At 46.1% G+C, this 21968-nt stretch overlaps 1 protein-coding gene across 1 annotated transcript in view; it reads left to right on the top strand.

Moving 5' to 3' along the window:
- Positions 1-21968, top strand: part of LOC306941876 (ryanodine receptor 3) — a 302817-nt gene that overhangs the window by 121212 nt on the left and 159637 nt on the right. Inside the window, exons 23-31 of the mRNA XM_079527516.1 lie at positions 3256-3339; positions 4682-4841; positions 7909-8056; positions 8457-8659; positions 9373-9547; positions 13818-14026; positions 15397-15633; positions 17823-17983; positions 19260-19425. Of these exons, the coding sequence (XP_079383642.1) occupies positions 3256-3339; positions 4682-4841; positions 7909-8056; positions 8457-8659; positions 9373-9547; positions 13818-14026; positions 15397-15633; positions 17823-17983; positions 19260-19425 (1543 nt within the window). The remainder of the gene's footprint in view (positions 1-3255; positions 3340-4681; positions 4842-7908; positions 8057-8456; positions 8660-9372; positions 9548-13817; positions 14027-15396; positions 15634-17822; positions 17984-19259; positions 19426-21968) is intronic.

Raw genomic sequence — 21968 nt, 5'->3', positions numbered from 1 at the left:
ATACAGTCACGAAAAGCATGCTTTACATTTCAGTTTACAATATGCACATCTTTTTTTTTCGAGAGCGAGAGAGCCTACAGTAGGGTTGTCTTGTAAGACTTGGAATACTCTCTCTCTGTCTGACTTAGAATGGAAGTAAACTCTTGGTGTACCTCAACCAAGGACTGCCAGTGTCATTCTGAGATGCATCTACAGATGGGTGCAGTGGGACTGGCGCCCCTGGGGCTGCAAGGTTCACTCTGCTGCTCCGCGCACAGCATCTGCTGTGGTTCACATTGTGCATCCATCATGGCACAGTGTGTTACGTTACGTATACCCCAAAGAAACGTGCACAAGTGCTCTAGACAATACAGAACTGTGTGCGTGCGTGCACGTGTGCATGTACGCGTGTGCCTTTGCGTCATGAAGGAGAGACAGATAACCTTCATCCGTGTCAGACAGTGCTAGCCTCTCCTCGGAGGCGGCTCTGTCTGCGTGAGTGGCATGACGTTTCTTTTCATTGTCACTTTGTCCTCCCACGAGGTGTGAAGACATCTTGTCAGAAGCACTTTGCACCCTGAGTTCTGCTTCGGGGGATTCATGTCCCTTTTGCTCTTTGTCCAGCCGATGAGGACATGAACCCCTAGGCATAACCCCTAGGCCCTCTAATGCATGGCTTTTCCAAATGACGTCGTAAATAGGGTAGTTATGATGAATTTTTTTTGCCAGACAAGTCTATGGACTTTAATGTTTGTTTAGGGCAGTACATGACAACGTAAGACATTTCAGATATTTCATTTTTCATTTTTCACAGACATGCCCCCAAACAGCTGGCTGCCGCTCACTTCACACGAGTGCTTTTTTTTATCTTGTTATTTTTGGTAATTGTGGGAAATTTCGTTCTTGGCATGTGACCCATCCTCACTATTATGCCAGATTTATACTTCCGTGTCGTGCACAGAAAATAGCTGTTGTACAGTACAAAGCTCACAACGTGCCGCATTGTGACACTATGAGCTTGTAGATCAAGCTCAAAGCTCATAACTCATAGCTACAGTGGAGTCCGTACTGCTGCATGGGGCGGAGACATGGACCCTCATGTTCACACTGGAAGACGCAGAAGATAACATCATATTTGTAGCTTTGTATCTTTGCAGCTGAAGTTGAAACCAGTTCAACTTTTTGAGGGGCCTCCTATGTCCAGCTTTGAGGGTTTGTGTAAACACAAACAGTGTTTTGCTACCACCACCGATGACTAGTTTTGAGTGTTTGTGTAAAAACAAACATTGAAGACAAAAGTGAGACCGCAAATTGTGATTGGCCAGAATGAATATTGTACTATTGTGATTCGGCACAAGTGTTCTATAGACATAAAAATCGGTATATGCAGATACTCAAAATCAAATGATCGGAATCGGACAGGGAGCAAAAAGCGTGATGGGGACATCCCTAGGTGTCACACATGTACTACGGACCACATCAGAAATGTGGTCCTCTGGTCTACTGTACCACCACGCAGGTCACAGACAAGGTCGGGGAGAGAAGGATGAGGCTGGCAGGGCACTGCATTAGTCGCCTGGCCGGAACTTAAGAGTCAAGCAAACCGACACTATGGGAGCCAATCCAGGGCAGAGCCGAGAAAGGCAAGAAACGCTCCATGTAGATGCACTGCACGGCACGATTAGTTTAGCTAACAACACTGTAGAGCTCAAGACCCTGATGTTAGAGAGGGGAGTGTGGTGCTCACATCCCCCATCATGGAGCTCCAGTACGCGGATGACAATGCCCTAGTGGCTCATTCTGAAGCTGACCTCCAGAACATCTTGGACGCGTTTGCCAGAGCTTACCGACTCCTGGGACTTGACATAAACATCAAGAAAACGCAGATTCTGTACCAGCCAGCTCCTGACACACCCTCCCAAGCCCCCCACAATTCACATTGGAAACAACATCCTGGAAAATGTGGATTATTTCGCCTACCTTGGCAGCCTTCTCTCCACAAGAGCCGTCATTGACGACGAAATTCACCACCGCATAGGGTGTGCCAGTGCAGCTTTTGCTAGGCTGAGGAAGAGGGTTTTTGAAAACCGGGACATCCAGACCAACACCAAGCTTCTTATCTATCAAGCTGTAGTTCTGCCCACTCTGCTCTATGGGGCTGATAGCTGGACCACCTATAGCAGACATCTGAAGGCTCTGGAGCGATACCACCAGCGATGTCGCCGCAAGATCCTCAGGGTCTCTTGGGAAGATAGGCGAACAAACATCAGCGTCTTGCAGGAAGCCGACATACCAAGCATTACAACGATCATCACCCGGCACCAGCTACGGTGGACAGGCCATGTCATGCGCATGCCTAACCATCGCCTTCCTAAACAAATGCTGTATGGCCAGCTAATGGAAGGAAAACGCACCCAAGGAGGGCAGAAAAAAAGGTTTAAAGATAACCTCAAGACCCATCTGCGAACCTGTCGCTTCAGCCTCAAAACCTGGTAGGAGGCTGCCCTCCAGAGAGATCTATGGCGCAGGATGGTGCATGACGGAACAGCACAGGCAGAGAAAGACCTCCACCATGCCGCGGAAGCAAAAAGGCAACAGCGAAAACAGAGATCCACCTCCAAAACAGCTCCTCACACCACCACCACCACCCCCATGACTACCATTCATATATGCACCCACTGCAATAGAGACTGTGGATCAAGGGTCGGACTCTTCCAGCACCTGAAGACCCACAGATGACCAGACACACCGACAGGAGGACAATCATACTCGCTTCGAGTGATCGCCGATGATGATGAGATCAAGCTGAACTTGTACAAATCTCTGCTGTCGGGAGGAAACCTCATAACTCCAAAATGTTCATTTTTCAGGAAATTAAAAATATACCCTTTTCAGGAAATTAAGAAAACCTTATATTTTTTTTTAAAACAAAGCAATACAGCTTAATCAAAGTTGGTGTTGTAACTTTATATATTGTCAATTACTTCCATGAGACGGGGAGAGGCGGAGGAGTTAGTTGCTTTAGCAGACATTTTGAGGGTCCAATGGAGTTTTTTACTACTTTCCATTGGTTCAATATTTTCGAAAAACAACACACAGACGTAAAGGGTGTTCAATAGCACTGATTTATGCCAAAGGTTTCCTCCCGACAGCAACGATATGCTATTTTGGCTATTTGTCAAACGCTAAAGTATAGGCCAGGTTAATGTATTGCATTTTATTTCATTACTGAAAATGCCACATGGACACATGGTGTTTTGATATCGCCCCCTGCAGGACTCTGCTGGCATTGGGATGTCACGTGGTCCACGTCAATCCCAACACTGACGACAACCTCAAAAAGATCAAACTCCCTAAAAAGTAAGTGTGCACATCAGTGAAGGACGCAGTAATAGTCCCTCGGAAAGCCTCAAGACACTCCATACGGAGCACTGGTTCTCAACCTGTGGGTCGGGACTCGGGACCTCACATGATTTTGGGTTGGGTCCCCAGATAACAGTAAAGGGGGGGGGGGGGGGGGGGGGGGGATAGTAATGAAGACCGTTACTGCATCAAAAACTGGTCAAACATTGACCAAATTGTCAAATAAGAGGCAAAATTGTGAAAATATTTACATATATTTCACAATATGTATCTGTGCAACCGAGTCAAACCAATTAATGCCTCAACTCCTACAATTCCAATTACTTGTCAGGGTGGGGGGGTCCCCAGTTCAAATATGATTATTTTGGGGGGTCCCCAGTTCAAATATGATTATTTTAGGGGGTCTCCAGTTCAAATATTATTATTTTGGGGGGTCCCCAGTTTAAATATATATATTTTTAGGGTTCTCCAGTTCAAATATTCTTATTTTGGGGGGTCCCCAGTTTAAATATAATTATTTTAGGGGGTCTCCAGTTCAAATATTCTTATTTTGGGGGGTCCCCAGTTTAAATATAATTATTTTAGGGGGTCCCCAGTTTAAATATGATTGGGGGTCCCCAGTTTAAATATGATTACTGTGGGGGGTCTCCAGTTTAAATATGATTATTGTGGGGGGTCTCCAGTTTAAATATGATTATTGTGGGGGGTCCCCAGTTTAAATATGCTTATTTTGGGGGGTCTCCAGTTTAAATATGATTTATTGTGGGGGGTCCCCAGTTTAAATATGATTGGGGGTCTCCAGTTTAAATATGATTTATTGTGGGGGGTCTCCAGTTTAAATATGATTTATTGTGGGGGGTCTCCAGTTTAAATATCATTATTTTGGGAGGTCCCCAGTTTAAATATGATTATTTTGGGGCGTCCCCAGTTTAAATATGATTATTTTGGGAGGTCCCCAAATGCACGATGACGGAGAGAATGTGAAACATTATTTTGGGAGGTCCCCAGTTTAAATATGATTATTTTGGGGGGTCCCCAGTTTAAATATGCTTATTTTGGGAGGTCCCCAGTTTAAATATGCTTATTTTGGGGGGTCCCCAGTTTAAATATGCTTATTTTGGGGGGTCTCCAGTTTAAATATGATTATTTTGTGAGGTCCCCAGTTTAAATATGATTGGGGGGGTCCCCAGTTTAAATATGATTGGGGGGGTCCCCAGTTTAAATATGATTATTTGGGGCGTCTCCAGTTTAAATATGATCATTTTGGGGGGTCTCCAGTTTAAATATGATTATTTTGGGGGGTCCCCAGTTTAAATATGAGTATGTTCTGTTTTAACAGCTACATGATGTCCAATGGCTATAAGCCCACCCCTCTGGACCTGTCCGATATCAGACTGAGCCCCAGTCAGGAGCTGCTGGTGGACAAGCTTTCAGAGAACGCCCACAACGTCTGGGCCAAGGACCGCATCAAGCAGGGCTGGACCTACGGCATACAGCAGGTACATCACAGCCTGGCTCCAGTCCTTGAATCGCTAGGCCACGGCCATTCACCCATTTTGACCCAAGATCAGATTCTAAAAATGTTTTCTGATGTCAGTGGTTCTTCGATTTTTCAAAAATAGCAGACCTACTAGCTCATAGCGCGCCACTCGGTGGCGCGCTATGAGCTTGTAGATCTGCTTTTTTTCAATAGCTAAAGCATAACATAATGCTAACACCAAAAGGGGTTCCTGCCCAAAATGGGTTAAAAAATATGTTTCAGGCGATTCAGGTCTGGCAGCCACGGTTGAATATCTGATACTGCGGCCAATCAGCGCTGTTTCAACTCGATGACGTCAAACAACAAACATGGCTGCCCCCACTGTGCAGCCAACTTGCGACTGTATCGATATGGCTATTAAATCGCCCTATGATAAATTGTTTCTTTACAGAAACGACATGTTTTAGAGACATCATCCTACGACATATTTTACCGTGTTTGTTTACATGCTAGTAGCGCTAGTTGACCATGTTTGTTTGGTTAGCAACCGGGTTAGCCACATTGACAATGACGTCATCTAGTGCTTTGCTACTATTTTGAGGCTGCCTCAAAATATCCCATCCCAGACACTGCTGTCGCTAAGGGCTTTCAGTCTGAATAATGAAGTGAAACAAAATTAAAATGCTGTGTGTGTGTGTGTGTGTGTGTGTGTGTGTGTGTGTGTGTGTGTGTGTGTGAGTGTGAGTGTGAGTGTGTGCGTGTTTACGCGTGTCTGCATATGTGTGACTGTGTATGCAGAAGTAAGGCTACATTATATGGTAAGTGGAGAGGGTTTCGATCCGGTACCGGATCCTACATTGAGGAACCGGAGTCGGTTCCATCACATTCTGGAACCCGGGTTTTATCACACCAGCATGTGGACTTTACGTCTGCTATACAATTACAATACCCGTGGTTCTCAAACGTTCACACTTCCAGGAACACCATAGTGTACAAATGGAACCAAATGGACCCATAAGGGTCCATCAATATAATATTGATGACCCGTAAGGGTCCATTTGGAACCTCCTATAGTTAAACTCACTTCAACTATGCGACGGACAAAACCAAATATTCTGATATTTTCGTCCACATACCTAAATATCAATATTGTGATGATAATAATTGTATCACACATTTTTCAAAAGCATATTTATCAGGAAAAGACACAATTGTATGTTATCCAAAATCCCAGACGATATCCAGTCGCATGTCACAATATGGATATAATATTGATAAATTGTCACCTGCAGCACATAGACCTTAACACATTTACCTCACCTGCAGCATTCGGTGACAACACGATGCCATTACTGGGCTGAAAAATGGCATCACGCTCCCAAAACACCCAAGGTGCTTTCTCACAAAGACAAATTATTAGCTATTAAAGACAATTGTCTCTCCGTGCTTTCTGAAGACAATGCAGCCGATGTTTTCCTCTGCTATTTTGTTCCCTCCTTTTGCTACGGTCGGGCCCCCTCTCCCACACGAAATGTACTGCACAGAACAGAACCAGCCCAGTTCGCATTTCGCCTTTTCTTTTTTTGACATTTGTACAATCGCTTCAATGCAAAGGATGATTCAATGTGTTCCGTTATTGGAAGTGACAGCTCCATTATGATGAGCAGTGTTATCATCCCTGGAGCCGCATGTCTGAATCAGACCTGCATTCATTCAGAAAGATGACAGGATACCTTCTGAGGAAGGAGGAGCGGATATGTTTTGTATGTGTGCAGAGAGAGAGAGAGACAGACAGACAGAGAGAGAGACAGAGAGAGACAGAGAGAGACAGAGAGAGACAGAGAGAGAGAGAGAGAGAGAGACAGACAGAGAGAGAGACAGAGAGAGACAGAGAGAGAGAGAGAGAGAGAGAGAGAGACAGACAGACACAGACACAGAGACAGACACAGAGAGAGGTAGAGAGAGAGAGAGAGAGAGAGACAGACAGAGAGAGAGAGAGACAGAGAGAGAGAGAGAGACAGACAGACACAGACACAGACACAGAGACAGACACAGAGAGAGGTAGAGAGAGAGAGAGAGAGACAGACACAGACACAGAGACAGACACAGAGAGAGGTAGAGAGAGAGAGAGAGAGAGACAGACAGACACAGACACAGAGACAGACACAGAGAGAGGTAGAGAGAGAGAGAGAGAGAGAGACAGACAGACACAGACACAGACACAGAGAGAGGGAGAGAGAGAGAGAGAGAGACAGACAGACACAGACACAGAGACAGACACAGAGAGAGGGAGAGAGAGAGAGAGAGAGACAGACAGACACAGACACAGACACAGAGACAGACACAGAGAGAGGGAGAGAGAGAGAGAGAGAGAGAGAGACAGACAGACAGACACAGACACAGACACAGAGACAGACACAGAGAGAGGTAGAGAGAGAGAGAGAGAGACAGACAGACCGAAAGAGACCACTAGGGCAGTGGTTCCCAATCCTTTTAGCTCAAGACCCCAAAGAGAAGCTTTACATCTTACCGGGACCCAATCTAGTGAAAATAGCCAATCTACAAGCTCACAATACATCGCAATGCAAAACTTTGTGAGCTTGTAAATCTGCTATTTTCGCTACTTAAAGCAATGTCCCTATGTCCCAACCTATGTCCTAATGTGACTATGTCCGTTTAGAGTACCAGTAGGAGCAAAAGTGGCGCTGTTGTGCCAGAAACAGAGCGAGAGAGAGATAGTGTTGCACTGTTGCCTGCTAATGAGAGAGAGAGAGAGAGAGAGGAGTTGCACCACTCAGTTCACACAGGTGTGATTTTTTATTCTGTCAAATAATAAATGTTAGAATTGTCCTTTTAGGCCCGGGCCAGCCTAGCGGTCCAGGCACCTAGGCTGGTAATCCTGACAGTGTGTCGCGGGTTCGAGTCTTTTGGTACTTTAAGTACATTTTGATCCCAATACTTTTTCACTTTTTCTCAAGTACATTTTAAATTCTGGACTTTTACTTGTAACAAAGAGTATTTCTACATTGCAGTATTGATATGTTTACTTAAGTAAAACATGTGAATACTTTTTCCATCACTGACAGGATGTGAAGAGCAAGCGGAACCCTCGCCTCGTTCCCTACGCGCTGCTGGACGAGCGAACCAAGAAGTCAAACAGGGACAGCCTCCGTGAGGCTATCCGCACTCTGATTGGCTACGGATACAACATTGAACCCTCTGACCAGGAAGGCGGTAAGTTCATACAACATTGAGCGCTCTGACCAGGAAGGAGGTAAGTCCGGCCAACAAAATGTACGAAGTGGAAAATAATAATGAGCTGCAAAGCGTTGGAAATCAGAAACGATAACCTTTATTTGCTTAACTAAGTATGTTTACTCAAGGAGCTTTTTGAAAAGTACTTTTACTTTGCTAATATATTCTGATGATTCATTCACTCATTTCTACTTTTCCATGAGAATATGAGTGCACTTCTTCCACAACTGTCTATTTGTTCGCTATACATCCTGGTTGTCATGAAACACAATCTCTAAATCTTTGTGGAAGTGAAAAGGCCCTCAACTGGCAGCATACACCAGAGCTGCTGGTTCCATGCTCCTCTCTGATGCCGCGGTCGACCCCTCTCCCCCACTAGGTCACGTGGCGGAGCGTCTGAGCATCGATAAGATCCGTTTCTTCCGCGTGGAGAGGACCTACGCCGTGACGACGGGGAAATGGTACTTTGAATTTGAGGCGGTGACGGGGGGAGACATGAGAGTGGGCTGGGCCCGGCCCGGCTGCAAGCCTGACGTGGAACTGGGCACGGACCAGCTGGCGTTTGTCTTTGACGGATACAGGGTAAAAGGCACTACTATTTGTCATATCACTTTACAGTTGGGTGCCACCGATATTGTCCCTTATCATTTGACCCATTTAGGCCTGACCTCAACATTTTAAAAAATCCTTCTAAATCCTCCAGTTTTCTGAAATAAATATTTTCACGATTTTTCAAAAATAGCAGACCTACAAGCTCGTAGCGCGCCACTCGGTGGTGCGCTATGAGCTTGTAGATCTGCTATTTTTCAATAGCTAAATTATAACATAATGTTTAAAACACAAAGGGGTTCTCGCCCAAAATGGGCGAGTGAGGTTTGCGCAGATCACGCAAACCTCAGCAAAAAGAAAAGGACAATATCGATGGCCTCCAACTGTATCTCACTGGAAGAAACTTTACATGTTTATATCGCTATTAATCTATTTCATTTCATGTGCAATCATGAGTAATTATGATTAATTAGCTCATTTAAACCACAGCAGAGTCTCGTAGGACATAATTATCTAAAATGAGGCTCCATGGAGGCGCTCCATACAACACAATTTGGTGTCTGTCACCCCTGCTAGAGACCATAAATCAGCTACTGTAGTAACTACTATATGCATTTTACTGTATTTTATGTTCAATTGTTCATACGTGTGTGTGTGTGTGTGTGTGTGTGTGTCCGTGTGTGTGTGTCCGTGTGTGTGTGTGTGTGTGTGTGTGCACGTGCGTGCGTGCGTGCATGCGTGCGTAGGGCCATCGACTGAACATGGGCAGCCGTTTCTTCGGGCGGTGCTGGCACACGGGCGACGTGGTGGGCTGTATGATCAACATGGAGGACAAGTCCATGATCTTCACTCTGAACGGAGAGATCCTCATCACCAGCAAGGGCTCCGAACTCTGCTTCGCCGACTTTGAGACCGAGGACGGTGAGGGAACGCCTGAGTTTTCATTTAACTCTGAGAGGGTAAAACATTCGTAAAAAGTCTGACGTTTTTGAGTTTTTTTTCTTTTTTAAATAAACTTTTTTTTTATATCGCGTCAAAGAAGAACTGTGTTCCAAAAATAAACAAATTAGCCCGGTGGTTTCACTCATATGGATATGAAGAATCAACCGACTGCGAGAAAACTCTGATATTACCGAATTAGTTAGACTGTATGAGTCACACAAAGGAGACTGTCGTAAATAATACAGAGACACGTCTCCGACCATAAAGCTTGTAGATTATACATTTGAAAACTTGAAATGGGACATTCTGTATAAAGAGTACTTTTACTTTTGATACATGAAGTACATTTATAATCCCATACTTGTACTTGTAACAGAGTAGTGCTATATTGCAGTATTGATACTTTTACAGTTTTACAGTAAAAAAATAAAAGGAAAAGAAACGTGTACTTTTTCTACCCCTGAGGGTGGTACAGTGGGTACAGTATGGTAGACTGACAGCAGCTTTAGAGGGCGAGAGCGGCAGAGCAAAGATGATGGTTCAGTGTGTGCGTGCTTGTGTTCCCGTCACAGAGCGGGTGAACAAAGATGATGGTGTCAGTGTGTGTGCGTGCTTGTGTTCCCGTCACAGAGCGGCAGAGCAAAGATGATGGTTCAGTGTGTGCGTGTTCGTGTTCCCGTCACAGAGCGGGAGAGCAAAGATGATGGTGTCAGTGTGTGCGTGCTTGTGTTCCCGTCACAGAGCGGGAGAGCAAAGATGATGGTGTCAGTGTGTGTGTGTCCGTGTTCCCGTCACAGAGCGGGAGAGCAAAGATGATGGTGTCAGTGTGTGCGTGTTCGTGTTCTCGTCACAGAGCGGCAGAGCAAAGATGATGGTGTCAGTGTGTGCGTGTTCGTGTTCCCGTCACAGAGGGGGAGAGCAAAGATGATGGTGTCAGTGTGTGTGTGTGCGTGTTCCCGTCACAGAGCGGGAGAGCAAAGATGATGGTGTCAGTGTGTGCGTGTTCCCGTCACAGAGCGGGAGAGCAAAGATGATGGTGTCAGTGTGTGCGTGTTCGTGTTCTCGTCACAGACCTTCATTTATATCCAGAGACGGAGACAGTCATCATGCTGAGGCATTAATGGAGAATGCCGGGGCCGTACAGGCGAAGAAATGAACGGCTCCCCAGTTACAGAATCACCATTATTTAACGTGACACTCGTAAATTGGCTTTTAGTAAAAGCTGGATTGCTCGTGCTGTACCCCCCCCCCCCCCCCCACACACACACACACACACACACACACACACACACACACACCCTGTTGTGTGTGTTGTAACTTGTCCTACAGCAGCCTTTTTTCCCCAGAAGGACACACTGTACCGACTCAGTAATATAATGTGAGCGGAGGGCCACACACTGGACAGTTCCATTGGAACTTGAACACCAGTGGTGCAAAACTAAGTACTTCCACCCAAGACCTGTACTTGAGTACAATTTTAAGTTTTTGTTTTGTTTTTTACTTTACTGGAATATTTCAAATTTTCGGTACTTTTACTTCTACTCCACTACATCTCAGAGGCAAATATATAGTACTTTTACTGCACTACAATTATTTGACAGCTTTAGTTACTGTAGTTATACTTTGTAGCTTTTGATTATTATTACAAAACATACATTAACCACTTCAGCCACTATATACATTTCGGACATTTGTAAATAGCAGATCTACAAGCTCACTATGCATCACAACACAACACAGCTTGTAGATCTGCTATTTTTAAAAGATGTGTATACATTTGAAAACGTGTGAAACGGGACATTCTGCATAAAGAGTACTTTCTACTTCTGGTACTTTATAAGTACATTTTGATACCAATACGTTTGTACTTTTACTCAAGTACATTTTGAATTCCGGACTTTTCCTTGCAACTAGAGTATATCAACAATGCAGTATTGATACTTACTTATACTTAAGAAAAAATAACTTTTGAGTAACTTTTTTCCACCACAGTGAAACACATACTGTATAGTGCTGATTAACCCATTTTGACCTCAGATCAGATTCTAAAAATGTCTTCTACATCCTGACAGTTTTCTGAAAAAGCTATGTTTCTGTCAGTCGTTCTTCGATTTTTCAAAAATAGCAGATCTACAAGCTCATAGCGCGCCACTCGGTGGCGCGCTATGAGCTTGTAGATCTGCTATTTTTCAATAGCTAAAGCATAACATAATGCTAACACCAAAAGGAGTTACCGCCCAAAATGGGTTAAGTTATCGACGGCTCCATTGTCACCCCTTCCACCCAAGTCTGGAACCGTGGTGTCATCCTTGACCCTGTCCATAACCAGATCACCTTGACCCTGTCCTTAACCAGATCACCTTGACCCTGTCCTTAACCAGATCACCTTGACCCTGTCCTTAACCAGATCACCTTGACCCTGTCCTTAACCAGATCACCTTGACCTTGGCCTTGTTCCACCTCCACATCACCCGCCGTCGCCATACTCATGCCTGCCTTCGTCCCACACTGTCCCTCGCTTCTGCAGAGATAATCATGCACACTTTCCTCACAACCAGACTCCATTACTGCAACAGCCTCTTAAACTCACTTTGCCACTGTAACTTTGCCACTCGATTTGCCACTCACTTTATGCATGCGCATACCCTCTATAGCACAAGGCAATGCAATGTGCTTTACACAGAACACAATTGTAAAATTACATTAGGATGCTTAAAACAGAAGAAGTGAAAAATGAATCGATACAGTTATACATACATGAGAATAGAACAAAACTACTCAATCAAAGAAACAAGCCTCCTGGGTTTTTTTTTTAGCATAACCTTTGACTGTACTACCTGTACTGTTAACAATCTTATTTAATAAAGTGTTCTGTTCAATCAATCCAACCTGCAAAATCAGTCTCTCTCATTCAATCAGCCAGTCACACCCACTCATCACTCCCACACCGTCAATCACACATGGATGCATACACAATACTACACAGTTGTAAAACAAGCCTGCAATTTAGACCTCAATATCACATTAAAAAATATAGACTCATTGCAGAATATATGTATTTAATATAAATATGGACACTGCATCAATGGAAAGCAGGTATGTAGGCCTCCATGTACTCTCTGCGGCCCTCAGGAAATCTGTTGCCCATGTGTATTGTAGAGCAGTGGGCAACATAGTGGGGTCCAGGAACTCCCTGGGGTCCTTGAGGGGGTCCCAGCTGATTGATTGGTAACTCTGAGAGTGTGCAAATTTAACCAAATGGATGGTTCCATTTGTACACTCACTTATGGCAGTCCATGGCCTAATCATGGTCATGGCCTAATCATGGTCATGGCCTAATCATGGTAGTAAACTGGGGCGTAAACTGGAGCGTCCTTGAAATGGCAAAGTTTGAGAATCACTAGAGCCGCCGGGGTCTTCAACAATGTTTGGCCAAGGACACCTTATCTGAGTGTTCACGCTGTGGTGTGTTGGCAGTGGTGTAAAGTAACTTATTATAATTACTGTACTGTACTTAAAGGGGAATTCCACTCATTTTCAACATTTTACTATGTCATTAATATACCTTAGAGCTGTTATGAAATAATTTAAAAAAAGTCCCCCCATTCTGTGTTTCCTAGAACTGGAAGTCTTATTTCCACACAACAGCTATATTAACCGTTTCCGTCCGTAGGACGTAGCCACACGTCCTAGGGAATCCAACCGACGCATGCATTGGACGTGTGTACACGTCCTAGCGCATCCTCAATGATATCAGGCGAGGGGAGAATATTCTGAATTTTTTCCTTTTTTTATTTTTCAGTCGGACACTCGGCCACCGTAGACCGTAGCTTACCGTTCACTTAGCTGTTAGCGCGGCAGAAAGAATGTCTCGTCTCTCCTAATCCAGGGCGCTCTCCGTGGTTTTGATCTGATGGATATACTAAGCGCTTCATTTCTGACTTCAACATGCCTCTCGTTCATAATAGGAACACTTTTTGGATCATGTATCGTATCGTATAAATGAAATGTGATAGATTATTAGATTATTATTAGATTATTATTACAAAACATAGAGTAACCACTTCAGCCCTATACACATTTTGGCCTATTTTCAAAAGATTCTTATACATTTGTAAACATGAAATGGGACATTCTGCATAACGAGTACGTTATGTACATTTTCATGCCAATACTTTTGCGGTATGTGCACTTTTACTTAAGTAAAACATGTACGTGCTTTTTCCACCCCTGTGTGTTGGTCCTTCAGGGTTCATTCCGGTGTGCAGTCTGGGCCTGTCCCAGGTGGGTCGCATGAACCTGGGGAAAGACGCCAGCACGTTCAAGTACTACACCATGTGCGGCCTGCAGGAGGGCTTCGAGCCCTTCGCCGTAAACATGAACCGAGAGGTGACCATGTGGTTCAGCAAGCGCCTCCCCACGTTCGTCAACGTGCCCAAGGACCACGGCCACATAGCGGTAAGCTACACGTTCGTCAACGTGCCCAAGGACCACGGCCACATAGCGGTAAGGACCACGGCCACATAGCGGTAAGGACCACGGCCACATAGCGGTAAGGACCACGGCCACATAGCGGTAAGGACCACGGCCACATAGCGGTAAGCTACACGGAAGAACCATGAAAGTGTCACGTTCGTCAACGTGCCCAAGGACCACGGCCACATAGCGGTAAGGACCACAGCCACATAGCGGTAAGGACCACGGCCACATAGCGGTAAGGACCACGGCCACATAGCGGTAAGGACCACGGCCACATAGCGGTAAGGACCACGGCCACATAGCGGTAAGGACCACGGCCACATAGCGGTAAGGACCACGGCCACATAGCGGTAAGGACCACGGCCACATAGCGGTAAGCTACACGGAAGAACCATGAAAGTGTCACGTTCGTCAACGTGCCCAAGGACCACAGCCACATAGCGGTAAGGACCACAGCCACATAGCGGTAAGGACCACGGCCACATAGCGGTAAGGACCACAGCCACATAGCGGTAAGGACCACAGCCACATAGCGGTAAGCTACACGGAAGAACCATGAAAGTGTCACGTTCGTCAACGTGCCCAAGGACCACGGCCACATAGCGGTAAGCTACACGGAAGAACCCCTTTTGCAACCAGATCTTATTTTAACCCATTTTTCGATTTTTCAAAAATAGCAGACCTACAAGCTCGTAGCGCGCCACTCGGTGGCGCGCTATGAGCTTGTAGATCTGCTATTTTTCAATAGCTAAAGCATAACATAATGCTAACACCAAAAGGGGTTCCCGCCCAAACTGGGTTAATAAGGATGTTTAGGACACAAGAAGAAACACTCTGGTTTTTTATGTGTGTGATATGTGTTTTTAGATATTGTAGTCTTCATGACGAAAATGTGTCATGAAAATGTGTTCTCACTTCCTTCCTGGACTTCAAGTCACATCTCCACGCAGCACTCCCCCCTCTCCACAAGGAGGGGCAGTGCACCAAAGCATTATGGTCATTGCAGGAATTCAGCAATCTAGTCAAGTGGAACCAAACGCTCTCAGAGTTACAAACCCATACTGGGCCATTTAGAACCCACTCAAGGACACTTTGAGACCCACTGGTGTAGCAGAGTGTTTCCAGTGAGCCAACATGCACAATAGCAGAACCCTGATTCTGTTTGACCAGAATGGAACAGAGCCTTCATTAGTATCATCGGTAACACCTGTGAAGGAAGTAGGGAAGTTCTTTCCAAAATGGCATGTGTGCACACATATAGGCCATTGGCACCGGGTGAAAAATGGTTTACAAAGATCCTGGGCTAAAAAACCCAAACATATTGTCATTTGTCACTGAACCTTCCCCAGGTGACCAGGATCGACGGCACCGTGGACAGTCCTCCGTGTCTTAAGGTCAGCCACAAGACGTTTGGCACCCAGAACAGCAACGCCGACATGGTGTTCTGTCGACTCAGCATGCCTGTGGAGTTCCACTCTGTCTACAAGAGCTCCCCCGTCGTCGACATGAACGGAGTCCATGACGACGAGGCTCTCAAAGTCAAACACAGGTTGGTGGGCCGCTCGCATTCGCCAAGTCAAACACAGGTTGGTGGGCCGCTCACATTCACCAAGTCAAACACAGGTTGGTGGGCCGCTCGCATTCGCCAAGTCAAACACAGGTTGGTGGGCCGCTCGCATTCGCCAAGTCAAACACAGGTTGGTGGGCCGCCCGCATTCGCCAGGTCAAACACAGGTTGGTGGGCCACCCGCATTCGCCAAGTCAAACACAGGTTGGTGGGCCGCTCACATTCGCCAAGTCAAACACAGGTTGGTGGGCCGCTCGCATTCGCCAAGTCAAACACAGGTTGGTGGGCCGCTCGCATTCGCCAAGTCAAACACAGGTTGGTGGGCCGCTCACATTCGCCAAGTCAAACACAGGTTGGTGGGCCGCCCGCATTCGCCAAGTCAAACACAGGTTGGTGGGCCGCCCGCATTCGCCAAGTCAAACACAGGTTGGTGGGCCGCCCGCATTCGCCAAGTCAAACACAGGTTGGTGGGCCGCCCGCATTCACCAAGTCAAACACAGGTTGGTGGGCCGCCCGCATTCGCCAAGTCAAACACAGGTTGGTGGGCCGCCCGCATTCGCCAGGTCAAACACAGGTTGGTGGGCCGCTCACATTCGCCAGGTCAAACACAGGTTGGTGGGCCGCCCGCATTCGCCAAGTCAAACACAGGTTGGTGGGCCGCCCGCATTCGCCAGGTCAAACACAGGTTGGTGGGCCGCTCACATTCGCCAAGTCAAACACAGGTTGGTGGGCCGCCCGCATTCGCCAGGTCAAACACAGGTTGGTGGGCCGCTCACATTCACCAAGTCAAACACAGGTTGGTGGGCCGCTCGCATTCGCCAAGTCAAACACAGGTTGGTGGGCCGCTCGCATTCGCCAGGTCAAACACAGGTTGGTGGGCCGCCAGCATTCGCCAGGTCAAACACAGGTTGGTGGGCCGCTCACATTCGCCAAGTCAAACACAGGTTGGTGGGCCGCTCGCATTCGCCAGGTCAAACACAGGTTGGTGGGCCGCCAGCATTCGCCAGGTCAAACACAGGTTGGTGGGCCGCCAGCATTCGCCAGGTCAAACACAGGTTGGTGGGCCACTCACATTCACCAAGTCAAACACAGGTTGGTGGGCCGCCAGCATTCGCCAGGTCAAACACAGGTTGGTGGACCGCTCGCATTCGCCAAGTCAAACACAGGTTGGTGGGCCGCTCGCATTCGCCAGGTCAAACACAGGTTGGTGGGCCACTCACATTCGCCAGGTCAAACACAGGTTGGTGGGCCGCCCGCATTAGCCAAGTCAAACACAGGTTGGTGGGCCGCCCGCATTCGCCAAGTCAAACACAGGTTGGTACGTGGGCCGCTCGCACTAAGGGGCGACTGTGGCTCAGGAGGTAGAGCAGGTCGTCCAATGATCCATGGGTCGGCGGTTCGAATCCCGGCTCCTCCTGTCTACATGTCGAAGTGTCCTTGGGCAAGACACTGAACCCCAAATTGCTCCCGATGTGCTGGTTGGTCCCTTGTATGGCTTCCGCCGCAATTGGTGTATGAATGTGTGTGAATGGGTGAATGTAAAGCACCTTTGATAAAGGCGCTATATAAATGCACCATTTACCATTTAAGTATATTTAGTACATTGTAAGTGCTTTTTTACTTTACTGGAGTATTTCCAAAATACTTTTACTTCTACTATTGCGCTTTTTACTCCACTATGATTTGTCAATACTTTAGTTACTAGGTACTTTGTTTATTTTATTATTATTATTATTATTATTATTATTATTATTATTATTATTATTATTATTATTATTATTATTATTATTATTATTATTACAAAACACAATAGATAATCTACAAGCTTGATCTGCTTAAAACAAAGTGAAAATGTTTGAGATGTTTTAAAAGATGTTCACACATGCCTACAATAGTGTTAAAGTGGTGAATTACGTGCTAAGTAGCATTTCTTGTTTTGTCATTCATAATTAATTTCACGACAGATACCCCCTGAGATCTGTGAGGCACAGTGATGAGGGCAGACGAGTGGATTACAGCAGCATCACAACGGTAATTATAACAAGAACGACTCACTCATAACTGCCAGGTGCGTTTATGAACATCTACATCTATAGTGTAATCAGTTTGTGTGCTGCAGCTGCTGTAAAATGTCATAACCGTGACAACCCTACTGTCATAAATAACATTGTGTTAAATATGTCATGTCACTGCTGGGTTTTTTTGCAGTACTACCACTCGGTCAGGGTGTTTGCTGGCCAGGACCCTGCCGGCGTGTGGGTGGGCTGGGTTACCCCTGACTACCATTACTATAGCAACAACTTCAACCTCAGCAAGAACCGCACAGTGACGGTAACCCTTGGCGACGAGCGTGGGCGGGTCCATGAGAGGTGAGTCTGTCCACAGGCCACTCCCACCTCCTCCTCCTCCTCCTCCTCCTCCTCCACAAGTCAAGACCATTTGATTTGTGTGTAGCTCATTTAAGCCATTAAAAGGACCACTTCACCACTTTTCATCTTCATATAATTGGTCCTCACTAATAATGTTCATGATAAAATCTAAATATAAAAAACGATGATGTCACTGGTGGACGGGTTTCAGCCCTCCTTTGAGACACAGACTGAGTAGGAAAAAAATAGTGGTATTTTACATGAAGATAGTTTGAAAAGTGGTGGCCAATTTTACAAATGTCTTCTAAATGAGTAAAACTTTATTTTATGTTTTGCCTTGATGGCCTCGTAATACCTGATTTTACACTTGGTTGCATGGAGCCAATCTCAGGGCAGCACCCGAGCGCAAACCAAACATAAAATATTTAGTTCCTCCCTATAACATTTTGGTCCAGTTTTTATTTTGTAAAGTCTGATCCAAGTCACCACACAGAGTCAGGGAAAATGCAGGTTATATTGCCGCCGGAGCATGGTTTTATTGACACCAATCGTAATGTAAAATTATAGCACGATAAATCAAAGTCTCTTCCCAGTCAGGGATTTCAATATAATAATGACATTGACTTAATTTCCTGCATGGTAGGTTCCCAGTTCCTGTCCTATTTTGCCTCTAACAGAAAAATAGTAATCATATATGTTCAATCTTTGCAGTTGATGCGAATGATAGAGAGAGCGATAGTGAGGTTTGTCGTTTACCGCCCGATGTATGAGGTCCTTTCTCCGTGGTGAACCAGCAACACAATGGTGCAGAGTGCTAGAGCTTAGAACAAACATTCTTGATTGCCACCGCAGCGCAGCTGCCCCTGCTTGATCAGGCTTCCGTCCAGGTGGCATCATATAATTTTGACTTAACAGGCAATTATGGACGTACTGTACCTTCCTTCTACGACCAGGCCAAGGGCATGTCTCTGCCTGGTCAGAGACACGGTGGCGCGCACTCGGTAGCGCGCCACCGAGTGGCGCGCTACGAGCTTGTAGGTCTGCTATTTTTGAAAAATCGAAGAACGACTGACATAGAAACAAAGCTTTTTCAGAAAACTGTCAAGATGTAGAAGACATTTTTAGAATCTGATCTCAGGTCAAAATGGGTTAAGGACACTCACCAGATCAGAGCGAGACCACACAATTTGTTTGACGGAATTGTCAACATAATATAGTCTTTAGTTTTAGTCACCGTAGCTTCATTTAGTTTTGGTCATCCTCCTCTGTGTGGCAGTGTGAAGAGGAATAACTGCTACATGGTGTGGGGCGGCGATGTGACCACGGCGGCCCACGCCTCGAGCCGCAGCAACGTGGACCTGGAGGTGGGCTGTCTGATGGACCTGGCCACCGGCCTGCTGGCCTTCACCGTCAACGGCAAGGACATCTCCACCTCCTACCAGGTATATACTCATCCCGTTCCCTCAGGGCCAGCGACGCCGGCCTCCTTGAGGTCCCCAAAAAGATCAAGCGCAACACCTGGGGTGACAGGGCCTTCTCTGTGGTTGCACTAGCTGTACTAGTTACTTTATGCCGCCGATATGCACATGGACAGCCATCAATCCGCCCATCCACCCGTGGTATCTCCATCTCTCTGCCATCTAGCCATCAATGTGTCCCTCCTCCCATCCCTGATATCAGTCGTGGAAAAAGTACTTGCATTTTGTACTTGAGTAAAAGTATCAATACTGCAATTTAGAAGTCTGGAATTCAACATTTTTTGCTGTCCAAATGTACCCAAGGTACCACGAGTAGAAAGTACTCTTTATGCTGAATGTCTCATTTCAAGTTTTCAAATGTACGTATACAAATATTTTGAAAATAGCAGATCTACAAGTTCATAGCAGATCTACATGTAGATTGGCTATTTTCAAATGGCCGAAATGTATATTGGGCTGAAGTGGGTAATGTATGTACTGTAACTAGAATTTCGCGGGCCTTCGGCCCGCTCATCCCAGAGTTGCGTTGCCCCGCGTTGCGATACAGAAGTCCACAGATACAGAAGTCCACAGTGACACGCGTTGTATGCAGCTGTTTTGTGTTGCAGCGCGTGCGCGCGCGCGCGTGTAGTGTTGTTGTTCTTATCCATAACAATAAATGGATCAAATATGCTCTATATTAGTTATGTATAGATTTAAAGCAGTGGCTGTCAAAGGTGTGATCCAGGGACCCTCATGGTTCCTTGAGGGGGTTCCAAATGGACCCATTATAGGTCTGTAACTCTGAGAGTGTACAAATGGAACCAAGTGGACCCTACAGGTCTGTAACTCTGAGAGTGTACAAATGGAACCAAATGGACTCTGTTATAACGTTTAACTGTGATACTGTACAAATGGAATCAAATGGGACTCTTATGGGTCCATTTGGTTTTACTCTCAGAGTTATGGGGGTCCTTGAAATTTAAAAGGGTTGAGAAGCTGTATGCAATGGCTTATGTCTTGTAAAAAGAGAGACCAGCCTATTCTCCAAAGCATGATATCTTATGCTTTGCGAGGTTGTACAAATTAATATTGGGTCAATATAATTTGCAGGACTCACGTGTGTGCTCTCTGTCTCTCTCGCTCTCTTCTCTCTCCTCCGTCTCTGGGGTGTGTGGGGGGGGGGGGGGGGGGGGGATTAGTGGCGCTGCCTGCGACAGTGCTATACTTCTCCAGCAGCGGTGCAGAACCGAGAGAGTGACACATTCTTGTGGATGTAAACTGCGCAAGTTGTAGCTTTAAAGTTCGGATTGTGTAGTCGCACCGGTGGTACAAAGTGAATGTTACAACTCGCACGGTGATGTTGTAAGGCGCAAATGCGAGTACCTAGTCGCACTGTCGAGCCCTGTGTAGTGTAGTGGCATTTTCGCTGCATCGCGAGGCGATCCAAATTCCCCCCCGCGCACGCACGCACGCACACACACACACACACACACACACACTGGACGTAGCTGTGTGTTGTTGCAGCGCGCGCGTGTGCGTGTAGTGTTGTTGTTGTTGTTCGTGTCGATATTTGCGCGTCGGTTTGTCCCGCTTGTACCACGCCAGGTTTGCACAGTGCGCTCAGTGCGATATTTCCGAACGTGGGCGTGGTGTGTGTGTGTGTGGGTGGGTGTGTGTGTGTGTGGCTGGCTGTGTTTTGTTGCGTGGGGATCGCCATGTGAGGGGGCTAGCCAATAAGGGCCCTGTGTTGCATGTGGAGAATTGTGTAGGTGAGTGTGTGTGGTGTAGCCGAACGGGGTGGTGAGGACATGAGGGGGATGTAGCACAGCAATCGGTGACCCCTACATTAAGCTGTGTTGCTCCCAAGATGCAGTGCAAATGCGTGTTGTAGCAACCGTAGCCAATGGGAAAACAGGATGCAGTGTTGCCAGGTCCGCGAATTGTAAGCGAGTTGTAAGTAGCGTGTTGAATGGCATTTTTTCTGGGCTTGTTTTCATAGACCTGGCAACAAATTAGGCGGGGGTGTCGGTGCTTGTGGCGTGTTTGTGTTTATTATTGATATTGATGTTGTTTGTGAGTGTGGACGGGAGGCGGCTGTAGTGGCAGTGCAATGACAGTTTTTGCGCGGGTGTTGTTGACTGTGGGCGTGCGGCGCGACATGAGGAGATAGCCGTGGATCGACGCGGAGGGTAAGACTGTGTCGTGTTAGTGTGTTGTTGCAGTGTGTGTTGCAGCGTGTTGCAGCGTGTCAGTGACGTAGTAGCTGGTGCCTTTTGTTGCTGTGCGTGCTTTTGGGGACATGTTTTCAATTGTATATAAGGATAATAATCCAAACATACAAAATAACTAGTAACTAAAGCTGTCAAATAAATGTAAAAGTACAATATTTGTATCTGAGATGTAGTGCAGTATAATTGGAAATACTCGGGTAAAGTACAACATTGTAAATATGCACAGTACGTCAGTAAATGTACTTAGTTACATTCCACCACTGCCTAATATGCTATCGTTGCCAAAGCAAGATG

This window comes from Electrona antarctica (assembly GCF_951216825.1).
Source record: "Electrona antarctica genome assembly, chromosome: 18".
NCBI classification, from domain to species: Eukaryota; Metazoa; Chordata; class Actinopteri; order Myctophiformes; family Myctophidae; genus Electrona; species Electrona antarctica.
The sequence above is the reverse complement of the archived record's forward strand: the minus strand, read 5'-3'. Positions and strand labels throughout refer to the sequence as shown.